We start from the raw sequence: 24004 nt of genomic DNA, 5'->3' as shown, positions 1-24004 counted from the left end.
GCTCCAGCACGCGTCCTTGAATGACACTTTGTCACATTTGTAACCCAAAGCAGTTACACTAAATGTCTGTGTTGATCTAATCTCCCGATAGAATTCGAGTCGGGCCCCGAATCCGAAACCCACAATCCGGTTAAAAACGGGTCGGATCAGCAAAGCTAAATGTTGAAGATGAGCTTATCTAGAGTGTGAGGTTGACTCGATTCTTCTCTCTCCACATCATCACTCTCTCTCTCTGTGCCCTCTTCTAGATTCTCTTCCGCCACATAACCTTATCCTCTCTCTCCCCAATCAATCAATTTCCCTTTCCTAGTCACCTAGCAATCCGCCAATGCTGCAATCGCTTTGCTGAAAACTTCGCGAGCTTTTTTCACCAATGGCGGCCATTATTTCATGCCACACTCATTCCTTTTCACGCTTCGAAGCACCTCAGAAGCTTGCCAGCCCTACCTCTCGATCTAATTGCATCAAATCGACCCCTTCCACTCATCAATTCAAGCCTCTGTGCTCGCAAAAATCCAATGCAATTGAATCAATCTCTGAACAGGTGAGCTCCACGATTTTGCTACTACTAATTTTGGATGATTCTGTTTCTAATCGAGAGTATTCATGCTATGAAGTTTGAGCAGAGGGATTGGTGTTCTTCAATTAAAAAGGGCGCGATTTCGATTGCACTGGCAGTAGGTTTATTGGGTGGGTTTAGCGATTTGGGGAGCTTGGAATCGGCCAATGCTGCAGCGATTGCTCCGGCATTGCCGGATGTTTCAGTTCTGATTTCCGGGCCGCCAATTAAGGACCCTGGTGCTTTACTGAGATACGCATTGCCTATTGATAACAAAGCGATAAGGGAGGTGCAGAAGCCTCTGGAAGATATAACGGAGAGTTTGAAGATTGCTGGTGTGAAAGCCCTTGATTCTGTGGAAAGAGTGAGGAATTTTGTGTGATTTGTTGTGTTTTGTCAAAATTGTTGTTTTTTGCTGTGCTTTTGATGATTGTTTGTATTGCTTGAGGTGTAGAATGTGAGGCAGGCGTCGAGGGCGCTGAAGGAAGGTAGGACTATGATAGTTAAAGGTCTGGCAAAGTCGAAGGTGGATGATGGGATTGCACTGCTTAACAAACTGGAGGCGGGATTTGATGAGATGATGAAGATCGTGGAGGACAGGAACCGGGATGGAGTCGCACCTAAGCAGAAGGAGCTGCTCAATTATGTTGGAGGGTGAGTTGAGATGGTTGTTAAGTAATCTCAGTGTTTAAAGATATGATTTGCTGAGATTCTGGCATGTTTTCATATCTTGGTTATCTTGCAAGAGAGAAACACAATAGGATTAAAATGGTTTTAGCTATATCACATATACGCGTGCTTCAAATTCACTTAGTATGATGCGTGAATTTGAGTATTTTTATGGAGTTTGAATACTTCTGATACTTTCCACGAGTTTGTCATTTAGGTGATGTTACCGGCTAGATATTCTCAAACCTCAATAGCGGATTAGAACCACTCCAGGCCTTAGTCTTCGAAGATTTTGTAGTGGGATCCGATTTAGGTCTAGAGATCGGAGAAAAAAACGAAGAATTAGCCCTTCCCAAAATATGTTTATCTCATTTAGACCCTTGTCATTGACTGCAGCTGAGATTCCTGGGGCATTGGATTTCTGCAGAGTTGAAGAGGATATGGTTGATGGCTTTCCGTATGAAGTACCGGAAGAGTACAAAAACATGCCATTGCTGAAGGGAAGAGCAACTGTAGATATGAAGGTCAAGGTCAAGGACAACCCTAACTTGGAGGAATGTGTGTTTCGTATAGTTTTGGATGGTTACAATGCCCCTGTAACTTCTGGAAATTTTGTGGATTTGGTGCAACGACATTTCTATGACGGAATGGAGATCCAAAGAGGCAAGTATACCTAAGAAGGCTTATTTACTAATCTTGAAAAAATGTACACATTCCCTAATTTTTATCTGGTGTTATCTATTTCAGTAACACTTATAGAACTGTAATTTTGTTTCTTTTCCAGCGGACGGCTTTGTAGTCCAAACAGGAGATCCTGATGGTCCTGCTGAGGGCTTCATCGACCCTAGTACAGAAAAAGTCCGCACTATACCTCTTGAAATTATGGTGGTTGGAGAAAAGGCACCCTTCTATGGAGAAACTCTAGAAGTAAGTATTCACAATACCTTATGGAATCACTTACTGACATGTACGTTTTCGTTTGTGAATTTCATATAATGCACGTCGTTGTACAGGAGCTCGGCCTATACAAGGCTCAAACAAAGCTTCCATTCAATGCATTTGGAACCATGGCCATGGCTCGAGAGGTAAAAATTCTAAGCTTTCCTCGCCTCTATCATTTGATATCAGTGCCTTCGAAGAGCAGAATTCTTGAAAGCCATTCGTTTTGTAATCCTCAGGAATTCGAGGACAATTCTGCATCAAGTCAGGTATTTTGGCTGTTGAAAGAAAGTGAACTAACTCCTAGCAATGCCAACATATTGGACGGTCGATATGCAGTGTTCGGCTATGTAACGCAAAATGAAGAGCTTTTAGCAGACCTCAAGGTTGGCGATGTTATAGAGTCGATCCAAGTGGTAGCAGGCTTAGATAATCTTGTTAACCCGAGCTACAAGATTGCTAGTTAGGTAAAGCTAGTTTCTGCTATCAGTTTCATCTATCGAATTTTCTGCCCAAGCGAACGAGACTCATTCTTTGTATCAGTTATGTTGTTATTACTATATCCTTTTGTTGAAAATCAAATAAATTGTGGGATGCTCTTGATGTAACACAGCATATATGTTTTCTCGTATTGTAGCAAATAATTGTGTCTGTAAATTAACTTTCAAGAGTGGTTTCATTGTAATTTACGGTTCTGTAATTCCATAAATTTGTTTCCTCGTTGTATGTTGAAGCGATTCAATAAAACCACAGATTCAATTGGTCTTCAAAAATAACTGGCACATCAAATATTCCATAATATTATCTGCATCACATCAATACATTATTAATCTTCACAATGCAGAGTTGGTTGTTGAATAACAATTACATGATTACATCAACACTGTACAAACTTCAAATGAATGGGCAACATCATCATCATCATAAACAGGTGAAATTTCTCAAGGCCCTCGACTCGTGCGAAAGCAGAAACAACCTTGAGATTTATTGGGAGGAATCATGCCTCCTCCCTTTGATGTATCAATGGCTTCCACCATGGCAACCACTTCAACCATCTCTGGCCTCTTGTCCGAGTTGGCATCCCAGCATCTTTTCATCACATTCGCTATAGAACTCGGGCAACACCTAGGTATCTCGGGCCTCAAATTCTGTATACGATGACGATTTTCAATTGATTTAGGTCAAAACTGAAGAATTTGAAGAACAGAGAGTTTAGGTTTATGTACCTGATGCACAACAGCTGAAGTCAATTCGGAGAAGCTGAGATTTGGAAATGGCATGTCACAGCAATATATCTCCCATAAGCAAATACCAAAACTATATACATCACATTTCCTATTGTAAGGGTGGCCATTGAGGACCTGTGATAGCAAAGAAAATAAGCCTCTCCGTATAATATAATCCTTAACAACGCGTTTAGTAAGCGTCAGGGTGATAACATAGATATATACCTCTGGTGCCATGTAACCGAGGGTACCAGTCTCCCCAGTCATCTCGTTAGGGTTTGAAGCCTCTACACGTGCAACACCAAAATCAGCGATTTTGATCGTTCGGTTCTTGTCAAGAAGCATGTTCTCTGTTTTCACATCCCTGTGCACAATCTTCTTAGAATGAAGATAGCTTAACCTGTGAAAATTTGGCATGGATAGTTAAGTTATTGTAATAATACCAGAAAATATAAAATCAATATATATCACATTTAGATCAAGGCGAAGTCTTACCCTCGTGCAAGATCCAAAGCTAGTTGAATAACAACTTTGAAAGGAAGTTTCGCCCTTGAATTTCTAATGAGGAAATTTTTAAGGGTACCTCCAGGTAGATATTCGACCACGACACAGCAGACATTACGCGGCATTCCCAGATGGCCCCCGTCTTTTTGTATGTTCAACTCTGATGCACCCAACGAAGCTCCAACAAACTACAAATGTGATTCAGCACCAAGGCATGAAGAAATCTTGGTATACTCGAAAAAGCATCATAAAGTGGATAGTTCTAAGTTAATGCTTAAGATGCGAATCCCAAACAGCAAAAGGCATCTTGAGTTTGTTCTCACACTGAGGCCAAGATCACATCTTAATAGAGATACGAGCAATTAGAAATAGAAGATAAAATTTAAGCTGCAAATCGCTACCTTTGTTACATTCGGATGATCAAGCTTGTGCCATACTGCAACTTCTTGTGCGAAAGCTGCTCGAAGGGAAGATACTTCAGCTTGTGTTCTGTGGCCTTCTTCACCCCAGTCGAGAAGTTTTACTAGAGACAGAAGAAATCAATTGTTACTAGTGCAAACAAAATGAATCCAATGCTCTCAGCCTCAAACATTAGAACTTCAAATGAGACAAGAAATTGGGATACAGATTCAGGAGCCGACCAGGTCACCGCTCAAAAACTAAGATCAGTAAAGGGAGACGGAATAAAAACAGAGCAGCAGCTGAAAATTAGTCTGACCTATGCAGTTCAACTATTGCATAAGTTTTATCTTTACATCGATATCCACTTTTTTCTATAAATGGTGGTGTATGAATTATCAAAAGTATTCGAGGGCCATAATTTATTTTTTCTTTCATAATTGAGTAAATGTCAATTTTGGTCCTAAACATATGACCCAAAATCCGGATTTGGTCCAAAACATTCACTCTTTGAAAAAGAGGTCCATAACAAATGAAATCCTTGTTGGAGTGGTCCTTTTTTGACGGTTCCGTAAAAAAAATAACGGTCATGCCACTGTGCAATTAGCGTTGACCGTAATTTTTTTGACGGAACCGTCAAAAAAAGAACTACTTCGACGACATTTTCATTTGTTATTGACCTGTTTTTCAAAAAGTAAGTGAATGTTTTAGACCAAATTCGTATTTTAGTCATATGTTTAGGATCAAAATTGACCTTTACTCTTTGTAATTCTACTTTTCATCAAAAGTTTTGACATGAACAGCACCTGTAACTGTCTATGAAGCAAAAATGACCAGAATTGCTACAAGCTTTATGCCTACTGATATTGGGACAAATTAACAAACACATGGAATGCACAGTTAGCCAGATTTTCTGAACTCGAAGCAGTGGCTATCTAAAACCTATTTTCACCAATTTGAAAAAAAAAGGGGAAACTGAAATTGAAATCACGAACAGACAGCAGATTGAATCACATTCGCTTGAGTTCATAAAATCAAAAGAAATCAATACATATACCTGCAACATCCTGCCCGTCGTAAACGCCGCGGTGAACGGTGCCGAAAGTGCCGCGCGCCAGCACCGATTTGATGAGGAGCTTGGAGGCGTCGATTTCCCAGCCGTGCTTCACCGGAATCTCCCTCAATTCATCCTGCTGACGATGCTGATTCCCTCCATTCTCCTGCTTCTTCTTCTCCATGGTGAGAGCTTTGCTGAGATGGCGCTGGAGCTGCTCGTCGAGGCTCTTCAGATCTATCTGATCCGCCCTAACGAATCCGCCGCCGGCGTGGACGTCTTCCTCCGCCATTTCTCCGGCAAGCGCAAATGCGACGTCGTTTGGGTATTTGTGTTGGATTAGTTAGTGAAAGCTACTGTTACTCTCTCTTTGGCATTGTGTGGAAGTTTTATCAGTTGGGATTTGGGAAAATATTAATTTCACAGATTAATTTGTGCTGCATTTTTTCGAATAATTGAATTTATAGTCCATTGTAATGTGAAAAGATTTTAGAGAATATATAAAGGTAAACTTAAACTCAAAATCTTTAGCCTATATATTAATCACTTTATCATTGAATCTAACACACGCATATTATGATAATATTTATTTCGTTTAATTTAAGTTATGGAGACATGATATAATTCAAACATCTGTTGTGGCCACTCTTTAATCTCACTTTACTGATTGAAAATTAAAAGCTATGCAATTTAGATTTTTTTAATAAAAAAAAGATAAATCTAATTAGATTTTGTACGATACGGACTTTCAAATTCCAAAGATATGGGCCAATTTTTTAATAGTAAAATTGTGGTGTTGCTATTATTTTACAGAATTTATAATATCACATTGTAAACAATCGGCAAAAAAGTTGGAATATCAAGTGGAGTAGTATATGATTGCAATGCAATCTCATTGCATTATCATTTATCATATATATTTCCCAAAGCAAGATTCTTCATTGATATCTCAAAATCTTCAACGTGTCCACTTAGATTAGGGATGCCTTTTTAAATACACATAAATTCTTTAATGTGTCCGCTTAGAATAGGGATGTCTTGTTACATACAAACCATCTTCACTAATATATCATAAAATGTGTAACTTGTCCACTTAGAATAGAGACGCCGTTGAATGCAAATCATCAATTTAGGCCGAAACAAAAATGCATCCGACTTTGACAAGCCTAATTGAAATGACTTAGAAAATTAGTTGTTGGTGAAAATAGTTGAAAGTCCAAGAACAAACCGGTAAAAATTGGCTAAAAGCGATCAATTGTAAACTCAAACCAAAACTATCGGTTATCAGTTCCAAACTGGAACTTAGAACCTGGTGTAGATGTGCACACACACAAGTTTTTGTTTAGAATATGTTACTATAAATAACTCTAATGATTTACTCCCTATATAATATTACTACTATGCTACTAGTATTCAATAAACACTATATTCTCGGTCACGGTGTCATTAATTGCAGAACGAGTTTGTTGCACCGTTGCATTCACATGTCCTAACTCAGTTCATTTTAAAAAACAATTTTAATCTCATATATAATTATTAGGTTATATGAATAGAAAATAGACATAAAAATTATTATGTATAAAGAAGAAAGTTATTTAAGTCGATGAGCAATATGGAACAGGTCCATCTAAGGAAGGCCATTTCCCTAGCAAATTATGCTCGAGCCACTACCACTTTAGAAATAAATACTACTCCTAGTACTAATAAATGATACTACTAAGAAACAAAAACAATGGCACCTTTTGTCGTCAAAGGAACTTGATTTTTGAACTTAAAAAGTTAAAAATCAAACCGATTGTCATCAATAAATTAGGCAAATTGGTCTTAACCACACATTATTTTGTTCAATATCTAACCAATAGCCTATAGAACTACTCTTTAACCTTTTTTGAGAAAAGATGCTACGGATATTTAAAACAAGCAATATACACCAAAAAAAGGCACATTATTAAAAATATTCAATCATTTCATGTTCCAATAGCTAGAGTTCATCAAATAGACAACATAATAATATAATTTAATTACTAATAACATTTTTTAGCCAGCTTTTAGAAGTTAGGAGTAGTATACAAATGAATGAATATGGGAACAAATGATGTTGTCCACTCTTTATGTATTACCTCATGTAGGGTAAATTCCCTCAACACTAGAGGGAAAATCGACTCTCTTTTTCATAAGCCAGAAACAAAAATCAGTTATTAAAGCACCAAAATGGTGGTGTGATAATTGTGCTTCATATACGGCATCTAAACATGAAATTCCAGAACAAAGCAAGAAAAAGTTGGGGAGAAAGTAATAGAACTAACACAATCATATAAATAGAATGGATTTATAATCAACAAATGTAACAAGCATCAGGACTTAAAGATGTATGCATACCTAACCATCCCATATCATTTTAGGTATGTGTCAATGTGTGTGCAAATAGTCAAATAATGGATTAGTTCGAAGGAAAATATTTTTATTAGGTTAGATTAGTATCTTTTCCCTAACGTATTTACCAAAGAAATGAACCCAAGGAAACAAACGATGGCCAAAAAAACAAAACAACTCTATTTAGTCGATCTCACAAACTCATCACAAAACGAGAAGCTATATGACTTGATCAAGAAAAGCAAACGTAGAACTGCCAGTCATACTTCAAGCCATACGCAATTGATCCTTGTACAAAAGGAGACAGTAAAATGCAGAAAGAAAAAAACTATTCCTGAATATATGGTGGCTTACATGTCCAGTTTCCCCTTCCAAAATGGCCACATAAGTATCAATATACTTTGAATCTCAAAAGACAATTCAACCAGTAAGCATGTCTAGGATAATGAGCGCATCAAAAATGACGAACAAAAATCACCTCCTATGGTGTAACATCAAAAAACCACATTTTACAAATTGAAGGAGCAGGTATATTCTAGCAACAACACAACCATTTTGGTGATACATTTATTTTAAAGTTTAAAGATGATTGAATTAGCTGCAGTGGTCATCCCAAACTCTTCATTACAGGTCCTGTTATAGTGGAGTCGCGAAGCCTGATAGGAAGCAAAAGAGAAAGAATGATAACCTCGTGATTCAAATCTTGAATAAAGCTGACTGTGACAGCAAAAGCATCTATATTGATCCATCAAAGAGAATATACTTTTCGTGAGTGCACTGATCTGATTACATTTTGCTAGAGAAAGATCACATCCTAATAAGTCATGATCCAAATCTTGAATAAAGCTGAATGTGATAACAAAGCATATACCATGTCCATGATTCATCAAGATGAATAGTACTTATCATGAGTGCACTCATGTAATTGCATCTTGCTAGACATTTCTTGACTGCTTTTACCATAAAGAGCTCGCTTTTCACAAAATTAACAATCAAGGCAGAAGCTAATACTGGTAACCACTAACCAGTCAGACACAAAGGCCTTACTTCGATTCAAACTCAGACTAATGAATGAATGACGAATCCAAAATACATGGAAATGAAGAATTGGAATCTCTCTTCCTATTTGCTATGCTTTTTCCATCAATTGGCAGTTACTAAACACTTCTATTTTAGAACGTTCATAAGGTTGTATTCCTATACCATAAATTGATCACTATTGCTTATTCTCCACACTTCCAAACAAGAGAGTTTTTAAGGTTGGTTACAAGCTTCTGTTCTCAGAGATTTAGCAGTTTTAGTTCAGACACCAATAAATTTTAAAATCTCCTCAAGAGCAGAAAATAAACCTTCTAATACAACACTATCATCAAAGATCAATCCAAATGTATAGCATTAAATGAAAAAAATCCACACTACATTTGTACATATATATCAGTAGGAAGCCAAAGAAATCAAGCACCAGAATAGTGTGGAAATTAAATCCCAACAATTCGAAACTGAAAAAACTAACAACGATTCCAAACAGTACCTTCTGAGAGATAACCCCAGCGCCCAACTTTGGAAGAGAGCATCGAGTTCAGCAATGCCGACGCCGTCGCAGAATGGAGGGGCATCAACGACTCTCCACACCCTAGCTCCACCGGCAGCCTAAGCATTCAACAAATTCCATCTTTATTCAGCACAATCACCGCTTAATTATCGAAGGAGAGGATAATTTTGAAGCGAACCTGGAGGTGGAGGAGAAGAAGGGACAGGGGCGAGGTGACGGGCGCGGTAAGGTAGATGCGAATCCACTGAGCTTGGGTGCTCCGGAATGCGATGATTGGGTGCGGAACAGCAGCGTTTTGGCGGTGTTGGAAGATCGTTGCACCAGATTTCTGGCGCAGGAAGCCATGGTTGAGAGTTGGATTTCAAAAACCTCTGGATCTTAAACCCTAGAACCGTACAACCTCGAAGCTGGGGAAATTCGGGTCGGGTTGGCCACCCTAAATTATTCAAATAAAATGGAGTAATAGATTCTTAATTTTGTATAGAATTTATTACTCTATCCGTCTCCCATTAGGAGTCACACTTCCGTTTCTGCACTCGTTTTATAAAAATGATAATAAATACTCCCTCCGTCCCATAAAAGTTGAGTCGTATTCCTTTTTAGTCCGTCCCAACAAAGTTGATTCATTTCTTTTTTTAACTAAAGACAAAACATCTAATCACTCTTATTTTATTCCATCATTTACTTTACTCTCTCTTATCTTTCCTACTTTTTTCATCTTTCCTATTTATTTAATATAAATTTTTAATCTCCGTGCCCAAAAGTTTTGTCTCAACTTTTATGGGACGGAGGGAGTAGTTAAATTGGAGAAATGGTAAAGTAAGAGATAGAATAATGCAGAGAAGATAATATGGTATCGTTTCATTTTATTCTACAATAATTCTTCTAAGTATTGGTAACAACATTTTAAGAATGATTATTGCATACCTACACACTGAATATCAATTTATAAAATTCTTAACAATGCTTCGAAAGGAACCATAATTAAAATGAGTAGATAACATAACGCAGAACAAAAACGTAGCTGATTTGTCCTTTATCATAACATATTCATTGTATCGTAAGGGTGCACACTGAATATCAATTTATAAAATTCTTAAGAATGATTCAAAAGGAACCATAATCAAAATAAGTAGATAACAAAGACAGAATTATAATTGGTAAAAGGATACTCACAAAATTTTATGAGCGATAAGTTCAATATCTTCCAAGTATGCCTTAAAATTCGTCATAGCTAGCAAAACATCTAAAAATTTGTCTATAAGAGATTTTTTGAGAGAAGAAATCATCAATTTACGAGTAGTAAAATTGTCATTTTTTACATGTACGGGGTTAGGGATGTTTTCTAGAATGCAGGTTTTGATTTTAAGAATTACTCCCTCTGTCTGCGAATAGGAGTCCCGTTTTTTCATTTTAGTCCGTCCGTGAATAGGAGTCCTGGTTCACTTTTATCACACCTTCCACTAACTCATTGCACTCACATTTCATTTAAAACTAGAGGGAACATCTTTTTTAGTCCACGAACTTAGCCAAAGTATCATTTTAGGTCCGTGAACTTTGAAAATATCATTTCAGGTCCATCAACTATGGGTTAATATCATTTGAAGTACTTTTTTACTATTTCCAAGTTTTTCTGGACGAAAATACCCTCGATACCTTAAAGGGTATATATTTTTAATAAACTTATCATATACTCATATTTTTTATAAATATCTTTACAATATATTTTTGACGAATTTTCTAAATATAATTTGACCTTCAATATTATCACTTAATTATGTGACATGCAAGTAAAATTGCTTCTTCAATTTTTATATTAAAGAATTTTAAAATTTAATAAAGAACTTTTCTTTAATAATAAAAAATTAATAAGAATCTTTTCTTGCATGTCACTTAATTACAAAATTAAGTGATAATATTGATGGTCAAATTATATTTTGAAAATTCATCAAAAATATATAGTAAAGATATTTATAAAAAAATATGAGTATAGGATAAGTTTATTAAAAATATATGCCCTTTAAGGTATCAAGGGTATTTTTGTCCAAAAAAATTTGGAAATAGTTAAAAAGTACTCCAAATGATATTAACCCATAGTTGATGGACCTGAAATGATATTTTCAAAGTTCACGGACCTAAAATGATACTTTGGCAAAGTTCGTGGACTAAAAAAGATGTTCCCTCTTAAAACTAATATATACAAGTGGGCCCCTATTCCACTAATTTTTTCTACCCACTTTTATTAACATTTCTTAAAACTCATGCCGCCCATAAATGAGACTTCTAATGGCGGACGGAGGGAGTAATAAGAATTTACGAAATACTCCCTCCGTCCCTAAAAATTTGTCACCTTTCATTTTTACCGTTTTTGGTAGTGGACCTTACATTCCACTAACTCATTCTCACTCACATTTTATTTTAAAACTAATATACTACTATAAAAATATGACTCACATGCCATTAACTTTTTCAACTCATTTTCTATTATATTTCTTAAAATTCGTACCGGATCAAATGATGCCAAATTTTGAAGGACAGACGGAGTAATAGTTTTTACTTTTTACTATCGTTATGTTTTCACTTGATTCAATCATTAATATTTGATGGAACACATTTTAAGAAAATAGTGGTCTTAGATGTGTTTTTAATGGATGAAGAATGATACAATTATGGATTCAATCGGAGAAAAATGTACTACTAGTAAATTTTTTTTTAAGAGTGATGATTTAGAGACATAATGTCTCCAAGATATAATATATGGACTAATATATCCTTATTTTAAATTATAAAAGGAAAGGCAATTCATTTATTATATCATTTATCAGTAATCAATCATATTCATATCAAAAGTCAACTCATCAAATTACATTCTTTTATCAAAATATACTCAATCATCTAAATATACTCAATCAACACTAATGAGATTAAACAATTGCATAAATCTCAAATATATTAATTTCTCACTCCATAAATCATAAAAATGACTACATGCATATACATACTTAATTTATTAGTATTATCATCCAACGAAATAGTAATAATCATTCGAATTAAATTATTTTATTAGTATTAAATAATTACTAAAATTCTAAGTCATAAAAATGACTACATGTATATACACTTAATTTTTAATTGTTATCATCCAACGAAATAGAAATAATTATTCGCATCAAATTATTTTCTTAGTGGTATTAAATAATTATTAAAATTCTAAGTCGTAAAAATGACTATATAAACATACATACTTAATTCTTAGTCTTATTATCCAACGGTATAGTAATACTCATCCACATCAAATTATATTATTAGTATTAAATAATTATTAATATTCTAAGCCTTAAAAATGACGACATGCACATACATACTTAATTTGTTCGTGTTATCGTCCAACTGAATAGTTATAGTCATTCGCATCAAATTATTTTATTAGTACTCTATTAAATAATTATTTTTTAAGAAAGTATTAAATAATTATTAAAATTCTAAGTTATAAAAACGACTACTATGTGCATACACTTCATTTTTAATTGTTATCATCTAACGAAATAATAATAGTCATTCGTATCAAATTATTTTATTAGTTGTACTATAAAATAACTATTAAAATTCTTAGTCATAAAAATGACTACATGCATATACATACTTAATTTCTTAGTGTTATTGTCCAACGAAATAGTAATAGTCATTCACATATAATTATTTTATTAGTACTAAATAAGTATTAAAATTCTAAGTCATAAAAATGACTACATGCATATATATACTTAATTGCTTAGTGTTATTGCCCAACGTAATAGTAATAATCATTCACATCTAATTATTTTATTGATATTAAAATATTATTAAAATTTCAAATCATAAAAATGAGTACATGTGCATATATACTTAATTTCTAATTGTTATCATCTAACGAAATAGTAATAATTATTCGCATCAAATTATTTTATTTGTAGTATTAAATCTATAAATATATAAAAGGGGAGTTTTCTAGATATTTACGTAAATACCATTATATATTATTTTGATTTATATAATATTTGTAGTCATTTTAAATTTCTATCCGATAGTTTAATACTCACACAAATATAATAGTCAGTTATTTAGTTTCATTCTTAGTGGATAAGAGTTGAAGTGAGTGCGAGGTTAGAGTGAGTGGGAGGTTTTACAAGGTTGTGCAATATTGGCTCATTTATACCAAAAAAAAGAAAACGTTGTTTGTCTTATTATTACGTTTTGGAGGAGATGAAGTTTAAAGGTTTTTGAAAAATAATTTATAATGGAAGAAGTTTCATTTTGAGCAGAAAATTGATATGGGTTTGTGATTTTTTGGAAGATCTGTTTGATTTTGTTTAAAATTTTGTGATGTTTCTTGGTTTTATGGGTTGCTAATTGATTTTTGCTTCTTTCTAGAGTTTATGTAGCGTAAATAACGTACAAGGTATATGGAGAGAACAAATTTGAAGAAAGCAGGAGGAAGAACTTGAGTTTGGAGGATAAGGATCAACAGGAGAGCTAGATAAAAACGACCTATTTTAGCTAGGTAGGAAGAGTTTTACTTCTCTGTTTTTCTTTTTCTCTTTCAAGTCTCGACCTATTATATACTCATAACTCTTTCAGCAGGAACTTTCCATGTACACATTGTGGCCCGAATGCAATGCTTGAAAGACGTTGAAACAAAATCTTGTATGCATTGACAATAGATTTCGAGTTTCATGTTCTTTTATATATATATATATATATACCCCTATTCCCCCTATATATATATATGTATATATATATAGGTATGAGAATGACAAGAAATTGATAGAGAAGAATTAGACTGAAAGTATGAAGGTTTGCTTAAAAGGTATGCAATTAAACTATTTAGCACCATAAAATGTGTATTGCCGAAAATAAAAAACGAAGAATCCATCGTGAAAGATGCAAAGTTTTATTCTTATTTCTTAATTTTTTTTGTGATGTTGTTTCACTATTAAACTATATATATATTCTTAATTATATGATGTTGATGTACATTATGAAGTTTCTTTATGAAGTTTCTGTATTTACTAGATTTTTGTCAATATTTATGGCTAATTTTAATGAGCATATTAGAGGAGCATCCGAGCATGGGTTGCGAAGAAACAAAAAGCACGAACAATCCACATGAAAAGATGCAAAGTTTTTTTTGACTTGTTTCACTATTAAAGTTTGGATTTAGGGTATCGAATAGAATTTTATCAATATTTATTGGCTAATTATAATAAATACTATATATTATAAGAGTACGAGTCGAGGAGAAACAAGAACACAAAGAATCCATCATGAAAGATGCAAACTTTTTTTAAAAAAAAAATTTTGGTGACATTGTTTCACTATTAAACTTAGGATTTATTGTATCAAATAGATTTTCGATAATATTTATGGGCTAATTATAGTGAATACTATATCAGTATATTATAGAGCACGGGTCTAGGAGATACGAAAACACGAAGAATCTATTATGAAAGATACAAAATTTTATTTTTATTTTTTAATTTTTGGTAACATTGTGTCATCAATATTTATGTACTCCTAATTATAAGAATGTATTTTTATACTACTTTTAATCCATAATAATTTGTTATTATACACATTTTTAAAGGAAATAGAATATGCCGTGCATAACACGGGGTGATACTAGTAATTATTAAAATCTAAGTCATAAAAATGATTAAATGCATAGACATACTTAATTTCTTAGTGTTATCATCCAATGGAATAGTTATAGTCATTCGCATCAAATTATTTTATTAGTACTCTATTAAATAATTATTTTTTTAAGAAAGTATTAAATAATTATTAAAATTCTAAGTTATAAAAACGACTACTATGTGCATACACTTCATTTTTAGTTGTTATCATCTAACGAAATAACAATAGTCATTCGCATCAAATTATTTTATTAGTTGTACTATAAAATAACTATTAAAATTCTTAGTCATAAAAATTACTACATGCATATAAATACTTAATTTCTTAGTGTTATCGTCCAACGAAATAGTAATAGTCATTCACATCTAATTATTTTATTAGTACTAAATAATTATTAAAATTCTATGTCATAAAAATGACTACATGCATATACATACTTAATTGCTTAGTGTTATTGCCCAACGTAATAGTAATAATCATTCGCATCTAATTATTTTATTCAGTATTAAATAATTATTAAAATTCCAAGTCATAAAAACGAGTACATGTGTATATACTTAATTTCTAAATGTTATCATCTAACGAAATAGTAATAATTATTCGCATTAAATTATTTTATTTGTAGTATTAAATAATTATTAAAATCTAAGTCATAAAAATAACTAAATGCACATACATACTTAATCTCTTAGTGTTATCATCCAAATGAATGGTTATAGACTTATAGTCATTCGCATCAAATTATTTTATTAGTATTAAATAATTATTAAAATTCTTAGTCATAAAAATGAATACATGCATTCATATACTTATTTTCTTGTTATTGTCAAACGAAATAGTATAGTCATTCACATCAATTTTTTTTATTAAATAATATTTAAAATTCTAAATTGTAAAATACTAGTAGTATACCTATGTTATATATTGTACTTGTTATCAAATTGTGTTATTAAATATAAATTCCAGACTCAATAATGTTTTGTAAAAATAAAATTAAGATTGAGTATTAAATCTATTAAATACCTATAAGTTTAGAATTTAAAAAATATTGTATAAAGTATTATTTAAATAAAGGTTATTTCATTATATTAAATTAAATTTAAATAAACTAATATTGCGTGAAGTTAGAAAGAATAATTCAAAAGCATATTTATGTAATGAATTTAAATAAACTAATATTACTCCTTCCGTCTCAGATTAAGAGTCACTTTATACCATAAAAGTCCGTCCCAGTTTAAGAGTCACTTTTAGAATTTTCCATATTTGGTCATATAATTTTACCCCATTCTTCATCAAAATTACATAAAAATGACATTATCTATATTAAAATAAATCAAAACAAAAATCAAAAGTCAAAAGGGACCCACCTTCAACCAACTCCACCATCTCACTTCATTTATTACACACTCCACCATCTCACTTCATTTATTACACACTTCAACTCTTTCTTAAAATCCGAGCCATAACAATAAGTGACTCTAAATGTGGGACGGAGGGTGTACGTAATAAGCAGTTTAGAAATTCATGAGAGATTGGTGAGTAGATTTGAGAATATATTTGCTTAAATCAAGTCATCCATAAATATACACACAATTTTTCTAAGCTAAGTAATTTTTAAATACAGATAAATATTTATATGCATAAGGGTAGTATGGTATATATACAAAACATAAATTTAAATAAAAATCTAAAACAATCTAAAATGATTATTTTAACCTTATTATACATTTTTCTTTTTTTTTATAAATAAAAAGTATTTGTAAAATTTTGTTTATAAAGTAAAACAAGATTGTGGTGTCTTGTCCTAAAAAGAAAAGCCTCTTGTCCTAAAAAGAAAAGCCGCCTATGGCATACAGATCGATCAATAGATTCAAAGTGAATTATTCGAATGATAGCATATTAACTAACTGGTCTGGTTTGGTAGGAATGGAATGAAATGACAAGGAGGAGCCTCTGTTCCACTAGAGTAGGTTTGGTGATTGATGTATGCCATATAACTGAATTCAACTCAGGAATACAAACTTATATTACATGGGAATGGGAGTGTTAGGGTGCCACCACCTCTTAAAATAAATTCATACCACTATTCGTAGCCAATCATTTATACACGTGGACGAATAATAAACTGCCACGTGGCAAAAAAAAAATCTGAAACAGACAGCCAACAATATTTTGTACACTATACAACAATTTTTTTTGTTCAGCAATATCCGACACACTATACAAAAAAAACACAGTATCAATACAACGTCAATCATTGACTACCGTTGAAATTCTATTGACATTTTCCTGTTGATGCTTTTTTTTGATCTGTTGACATTTTTCAATTGTCCAGATCATAATTTTGAGTTTGTACAATATTTAGAGTTTTCATTTGATCACGTCCCTTCCACTCATATCCAAAACAACGGAAATGAAAATTTTGATTTAGAAGTAAATTTTGAAGACTTCATATTTTAATAATTTTGAAGTATTGATAAAAAGTTATGAAGCGTTACAACATTGTAGGGAAAAAAGTTTAAAGGTAGAGACACAGTTATGCGTTCTTCCACAGTGAAGAATCTCTACTGCACAAAGCGTTTATTCATTAATTAATCCTCATCAAACAGGAACAGCAACGTTGCACAAACGAAGTCGTTTTATTTAGGCAGGCAGCCCCGTCTACCGGTACTGGCTCGCCAGTTCTCCGTCCTTGACGATGTAATTCTGTGCAGGAAAATCCTCACCCTTGAAATACCTATCCAACATGTCCTTCGTCCCAGCAGCATAGCGTAGCTGCATCCCCACAAGCATTGTAGTTTAGCAATGCTAAAAAAAAACAAATATTTGTGTGTATGTACGAGATCACGAATGATGTCTTACCTGTGCATCGATAGTAGTCCCGGATATATGAGGGGTCATGGCCTGGTTTGGCATGTACCTCCACGGATGATCCTTCGGAGCTGGCTGTGGGTACCAAACATCCCCGCTATAGCCTAATATAAATAAACCGGTAAATTAACTGATATCCAACATCTGTGTAAAGAGAGAACTGAAACCAATGTAAATGGCTACTTCTTGTACCTCCAATGTGCCCGCTCGAACAAGCATCGACAACTGCTTGAGTGTCCATGATCGCACCTCTAGCGTTGTTCACGATCAGAACACCCTTCTTCAGCTTTGCGATCTTTTCTTTGTCAAACAGTCCTCTACAAAAGACAAGACAAGATTCATCACGAAGATTTCTACAAAGCAAAATCAAGAAATGAGATGAAGATGAATCAAACTCACTTTGTTTTCTCAGTGAGAGGAGTGTTGATGACAATGATGTCACACTTTGGCAGCATTGCATCGAGATCCTCCTCGAATGTAGCTCCTATCTCACTCTCGAGCTTCGGATCCATCTGGAGGCGATCATGGTAGAGGAGATTGCAGTTGAAAGGCTTCAGCCTCTGGAGCAAAAGCCGGCCTATTCGCCCAGCTCCAACCGTTCCAACAGTCTTGCCTTCGAGGTCATAAGCTCGATGAGCAATGGCAGCGACGTCCCATTCGCCACTGATGACCTGATGGTATCCGGGCAGGTAGTTCCGGACGAGGATGAGGATCCTCATGAGTTCGTCTTCAGCAACAGAGACAGTGTTGCTCCCGGTGACTTCGGCCACTGTCAGCCCAGCCTCAGCAGCGGCCTTGAGATCAATGTGGTCCGAGCCAATGCCAGCGGTCAGCAGAAGCTGCAGGTTCTTCGCCTTCTTGATTCTCTCCGCGGTTACATATGCAGGGTGGAAGGGAGTCGAAATCAGCACGTGCAGGTCGGGTATGTGCTTGTCCAGCTCTGCATTTTCGGAAATTCAGAGACATTTCATCATAATATTTTATAAGTTGGCACTATAAATTTAAGAATTACTATCAATGAACCAAGACATAATGTTTTCGACGAGTTTAAGGTTGTTGGTTACCGCAGTTAGGGCCATCTTTGTCCGGGGTAACTATGTACTGGTGACCCTGGGATTCGAGCCATTCGCGTATGCCCAATGCATTCTCAGCACAGCCTAGGAAATTCGGATTCAACGAAGCATACTCGTTTGCCTTGTAGAAGACGCCCACAATCTTCTTGCTGCCAGGAGAAGCCTGTACAGACATAACACACATCACATGATCAAGCTGAAAACTTCTCAAGAGGATATCAATGGATATTTATCCATGTTGTCACCACCACATTGATTGTGTACTCAAAACTTGAGTATATTACACCCTATATTTATGGAATAATCAATTAAAAATTCCACATTTGAAAATTTGAGGAGGCGTCTCAACTCTCAAGTGTCAAAATACAGGGAGCCTCTGTCTCATGTATGTGCCTCCTTTGTACTATAATACATCATAAAGCATATGAAAATTAAAAGCTAGAAAGAGTATATAACTAAAAAATATATTGGATATTATCAATCAATCATAATCAACCTAAGTGAAATAAAACTAAAGAGTAATAAAGAAACAAAATTGGGAATGAAATTTGATGTGGCAATTAAGTGGGGGCACAAATAATTGGGTAGAATTTGACCAAATATTGGGGGATGAGAGGCATGATGCATCCCAATAAATTTTAATCCCTTAAATGTATTTATTTTCTGTAATGTAGTAATTGTCATCACCTAATTAAAGGTAAAGCACCTGACCCACCAACATTCAATGCCGTGTTAATTTTTACTACTACTAAAAGGCTTACAACGATTGAGATTAAACATATACTAGTATTTGAAATGGAAACAGTAGTAGTAATAACTACTCCCTCCGTCCAGTTTAAAATGACACATTTTCCTTTTTAGTTTGTCCCAACTAAGATGACATATTTCATTTAGTCACTTTCTCTCTCCAATTAATACACTCAACTATTTTTTTTCACCCCTATCAAAATATCTATCTTTCTTCATCTCTCTACTTTAATACCTACACCCACCTTCTCTCTTTCTCCAATTAAACACTTTAATCAATAACTCCTAAAATCTCGTACCGACTAAGCAATGTGTCATCTTAGCCGGGACGGAGGGAGTAATAATTATAATCACGCAAAAATCAAATCCAATGGATCGAAATCGAAGAAATCACAATGAAACCAAACCCCTAAATTCTCTTTTACTACAAAAGAACAATTGAATCTATTACTCCTACTATATTCAACTACTCCCTCCGTCCCAAGGTATTAGACCAATTTTTCTTTTTGGGATGTGCCAACATATTAGACTCATTTCCTTTTTTTAGCAAAAAACATCTATCTTATTTTATTTTTCACCTACTTTTTTCTCTCTTCTCTCCCCTACTTTTTCTCTCTCTCATACTTTACTCTCTCCACTTTAACTATTTAATCAATTCCTTAAATCATGTGCCCAAAACAAGTGAGTCTAATACTCCAGGACGGAGGGAGTACAATACTCCCTCCGTCCCACAAAAGATGTCACACTTTCCTTTTTAATTTGTCTACAAAAGATGTCACATTTCTTTTTTTTTGAAAAAGTTCTCTCTCACATGAATATAAAAATTATAGTTTCTCTCTTCATTTAACACACAAAACAAAACCTCCTAAAATCTCGTGTCGTCCCACATCTTTTGTGGGACGGAGGGAGTACTATTATTTAAAATAAATAGAGTACTCCATAAAAAAAATAAACATATCACCTCAAAAAACATTAAATTAGATAGAATGGGCCCGCCAAACTAAGGAGCAGACCTATAGTTATTGGCTGAAGTAGCCACGCCATAATATGACAAAATACGTCGTCGTCAAGGTACACACAAATAGCGTGAAGTGTCAATGTCCAAACTCCATAGAGTCTTCGTTATACTCTATACAATTATCTTCCAAGCGAAAAGAAAATGATTAATTTTGCCACGATTAATTAGGATAAAAGAGGAAAATTTAAAATTGAATTTGAAATTCAAAAGAAATTGTTCACGAACACGAGATCAGCTAGCACAATCTTTCCAAGAAATTATCGGAATAAAGTGGAAAAATACTTCACCATACAGTTGTAAAATGATCTTAAATTAGGAGCGATCAGCTTACGTGGAGGTGTCTGGTGAAAGCTGAAGAAGCAGCTGAAGAGGTAAGCGCGCGAACTGCAGAGGAACCGACGCGTTTCATCGCCATCTCAGATGCTCAGATCTGAAACTGAAAGACACGGAGAGAAGTGATTAATTAGGAGGAAACAGAGAGTGATGAGAGAGCACCGTATGGTGGGGAACGGGAGAGAAGTGCGAGAAGTGAGAGAGAGTGGCAGCCTTTATATAGCGTGTTGGAAAGGTGGGCAATAATGGTCGTTTGCCAAAAAATGTCAGTTACAACTTACTCTCTCCGTTCCGTCCCAGGATAAGTGACCTATTTTTTTTTGTCATGAGATTTAAGGAATGATATTTAAATAAGTTAAAATGGAAAGAGTAAAGTATGAGAGATGGAAAAATAGAGAAAAGAAGAGAGAATAAAGTAGGTGGAGAATAAAGTAAGAGAGATGACTTTTTGCTAAAAATGAAAATAGGTCACTCATAGTGGGACACCCCAAAAAAGAATATAAGTCACTTATCTTGGGACGGAGGGAGTACAACTTACTGCTAGAGGTGCCCACAGTTTCGGTTTAGAACTGCCGGTTTCGATTTTGGAAATTGCCGAACCGGAACCGAACCGCGAGAGTGTTTCACGGTTCCTGCTTGGTTTCACGGTTTTTTGACGGTTTTTCGCGGTTTCGATTGGAAACCGTCCGGAACCGGCAGTTCCGACACGGTTTCGGTTCGAAATCAAAACCGGCGATTACGGTTATGGTTTTGGTTTTAACCGTTGATTCGGTAAACCTTTGGCAGGTCTACTTACGACAGGTTCCATTAATCTCATTGCATTTCTTTAAGAATGATGAATAAATCATGCGAAATTCAAATACGACAAATCTATGTGACCAAGTTTTGTACAACCAAAACCTAGTTTATTTGAAAAAAAAAGGTTTATTTATTCATTTAATTAAAATATATGGATGCATATATAGTACATGGAAAGTGGATAATATTGTGATCATATATTTATGATCTGTGTATAAATTTTTTTTTCTTTTTCGGAACCATAAATATAATTAGTGCATACTTTAATTCAATTTTAAAATCAATAGAAAGAAAATTCAAATATAAAAATAAAAAATGTGGTTAAAGGCTAATAAGTCTTTTTAACTTGTCCACTTACTATATTTATTATTTTAATATATAATTAATATATCAAATTATTAATATAACCTTATTTTGATTGTACAAAATTTGATTGTTTATCATCACTCATTAAAATATACTACTAAAAAGAATAAAATTAAAATATTAAATATGTTGAATTTTGTTAAAAAAAATGAAAGAGTACAACTCAACACCAATAATATAAAGGAATTATTACAATTTATAATTAATAATTCATAAAACTTATTTAAAAAAAGAATATCAGGTGGATTGAAATATTTAGAATCCTATTAAAATAGCGTTTTTTTAGCCGCAAGATTTAAGAAAATAATACTCCAATTGATAATTTTAATTTAAATAAATTAAAGTAGATAGATAAAGTACAATAGGATAAAATTGTTATTATATTTGCTAAAGGGCATCCACAATGGGGCGTCTTATGCAGCGCCCTAAGCCCCGCCTTATACACCGCCACATCAGCATTTTATCCTCCGCCCCTTCCACCTACAGTGGGGCGGACTATAGCCCGCCCTAAGCGACGCCATAAAAATTTTACTTCTATTTTGTATTTATATTTTTATGTTTGCAAATGTAAATAAAAATAAACAAATAAAAACAACACAATTAAAGGGAAATTCTAAATTTATCTAATCTCCAGAATCCATTTTGCTTGAAATGTAGAAAATGTAGTGTGAATTTGAGAGTAAAGAGAGTGAAAAATGAAGTGAAAATGAGAGGTATAAATAGGTTTTGAAAATTTAATAAAATTAAAAAAAAAAACGGAAGCGCGTCGGATCGTCCGCGTCGTCCATAGTGGCGGACGATGCGACGGCGATGGGGTATCCTCCGCGTATCATCCGCGGACGATGTATCGGGCGCGGACAATGATTAATCCATCGTTCGGGTGCTGCAGCATCGTTCGCACCATTGCGAATGCCCTAAAAAGAAACGAAACAATTTAGGTGGAAACTCCAAAAGGGAATACTAATCAGGCTTAATTAGATGGAAAAGTAGTTATCATCCGTAGTGTCTTTTGAACGCAAAGATTAAAAAATATTTAATTAATTAAATTTGAGAAGAATAAAATAGATTAAGAACAATAGATTAAAATTTGAGAAAGTAAAATAAAATAAAGTTGAGAGAGATTGTATGTGTTGAATTTTGTTAAAAAGATAAATTATTCAACTATAATATGATGATCCAAAAATAAATACTCCGTTCCACATAATTTGTCCCACTTTGATCGGACACGAGTTTTAAGAAATATAATGAAAAGTGAGTTGAAAAAGTTAGTGGAATGTGAGTCCTACTTTTATATATTAGTTTTATAATAAAATGTGAGTAGGAATGCGTTAGTGGAATATAAGGTCCCCTACCAAAAATAGTAAAAGTGAAATGAGACAAATTATGTGGGACGGACCGAAATTGAAAAATGAGACAAATTATGTAGGACGGAGGGAGTACAACGGATGAATATGAGTATAATTATAAATTAATTCAAAAATATAATCGATCATATTATATGGTTGGAGCATAAATTTACTTGGGTTAACTCGGGAGTTTCTGTTTTAGAAATCAAATTCAATCGCACAACCTCTTTGTTCAGTCGAAATTAGTCAAAAGCCATCTTAGATGTACATCATAAAATAATAAAATAAAAAATTAAGAATTTATCCAACAAAGCTATGGCTGCCATTGATGAATTCACGATGAGCAATGGGCCAAGCGACAAGAGCGATAATCTGCACATTATTATGTCTATATCTAAAAAAAATTATCTACTCATAATTATCTGTACATTATTACAATCTACCAAAATATTAATGATTCAAATGTGTGTGTGTTTTAATGTACACTATCTCTAGAATAATTTA

The 24004-nt window shown here is 33.9% G+C and overlaps 4 protein-coding genes across 4 annotated transcripts; 1 reads left to right on the top strand and 3 right to left on the bottom strand.

Annotated features, from left to right (window-relative positions):
- Positions 1-233: 233 nt before the first annotated feature.
- On the top strand, positions 234-2876 carry CYP38 (cyclophilin 38). Its single transcript, XM_048126823.2, has 7 exons — positions 234-544; positions 618-923; positions 1014-1213; positions 1656-1891; positions 2013-2155; positions 2242-2313; positions 2407-2876. The coding sequence occupies exons 1-7, from the start codon at positions 374-376 to the stop codon at positions 2632-2634; spliced, it is 1356 nt and encodes a 451-aa protein (XP_047982780.1). The 5' UTR covers positions 234-373; the 3' UTR covers positions 2635-2876.
- A 68-nt stretch (positions 2877-2944) lies between these two features.
- Positions 2945-5778, bottom strand: LOC125223614 (serine/threonine-protein kinase 54-like). The gene is made up of 6 exons (XM_048126834.2): positions 5354-5778; positions 4299-4420; positions 3889-4085; positions 3619-3793; positions 3394-3528; positions 2945-3315 (listed from the first exon to the last, which is right to left on the bottom strand). Exons 1-6 carry the CDS (start codon positions 5640-5642, stop codon positions 3109-3111), a joined length of 1125 nt encoding a protein of 374 aa, XP_047982791.1. The 5' UTR covers positions 5643-5778; the 3' UTR covers positions 2945-3108.
- Positions 5779-7951: 2173 nt separating this feature from the next.
- On the bottom strand, positions 7952-9704 carry LOC125201569 (protein NUCLEAR FUSION DEFECTIVE 6, mitochondrial-like). The gene is made up of 3 exons (XM_048099741.2): positions 9454-9704; positions 9255-9373; positions 7952-8379 (listed from the first exon to the last, which is right to left on the bottom strand). The coding sequence occupies exons 1-3, from the start codon at positions 9618-9620 to the stop codon at positions 8360-8362; spliced, it is 306 nt and encodes a 101-aa protein (XP_047955698.2). The 5' UTR covers positions 9621-9704; the 3' UTR covers positions 7952-8359.
- A 7698-nt stretch (positions 9705-17402) lies between these two features.
- FDH (formate dehydrogenase) lies at positions 17403-21186 on the bottom strand. The gene is made up of 6 exons (XM_048097288.2): positions 20989-21186; positions 18884-19055; positions 18219-18759; positions 18012-18136; positions 17811-17923; positions 17403-17723 (listed from the first exon to the last, which is right to left on the bottom strand). Exons 1-6 carry the CDS (start codon positions 21070-21072, stop codon positions 17610-17612), a joined length of 1149 nt encoding a protein of 382 aa, XP_047953245.1. The 5' UTR covers positions 21073-21186; the 3' UTR covers positions 17403-17609.
- Between the last annotated feature and the right edge of the window lie 2818 nt (positions 21187-24004).

This window comes from Salvia hispanica, chromosome 2 (assembly GCF_029641045.1).
Source record: "Salvia hispanica isolate PSC_SH4W2 chromosome 2, Shi_PSC_v1, whole genome shotgun sequence".
NCBI lineage: Eukaryota > Viridiplantae > Streptophyta > Magnoliopsida > Lamiales > Lamiaceae > Salvia > Salvia hispanica.
Note: the sequence above shows the minus strand (reverse complement) of the source record. Positions and strands in the feature narration are given on the sequence as shown.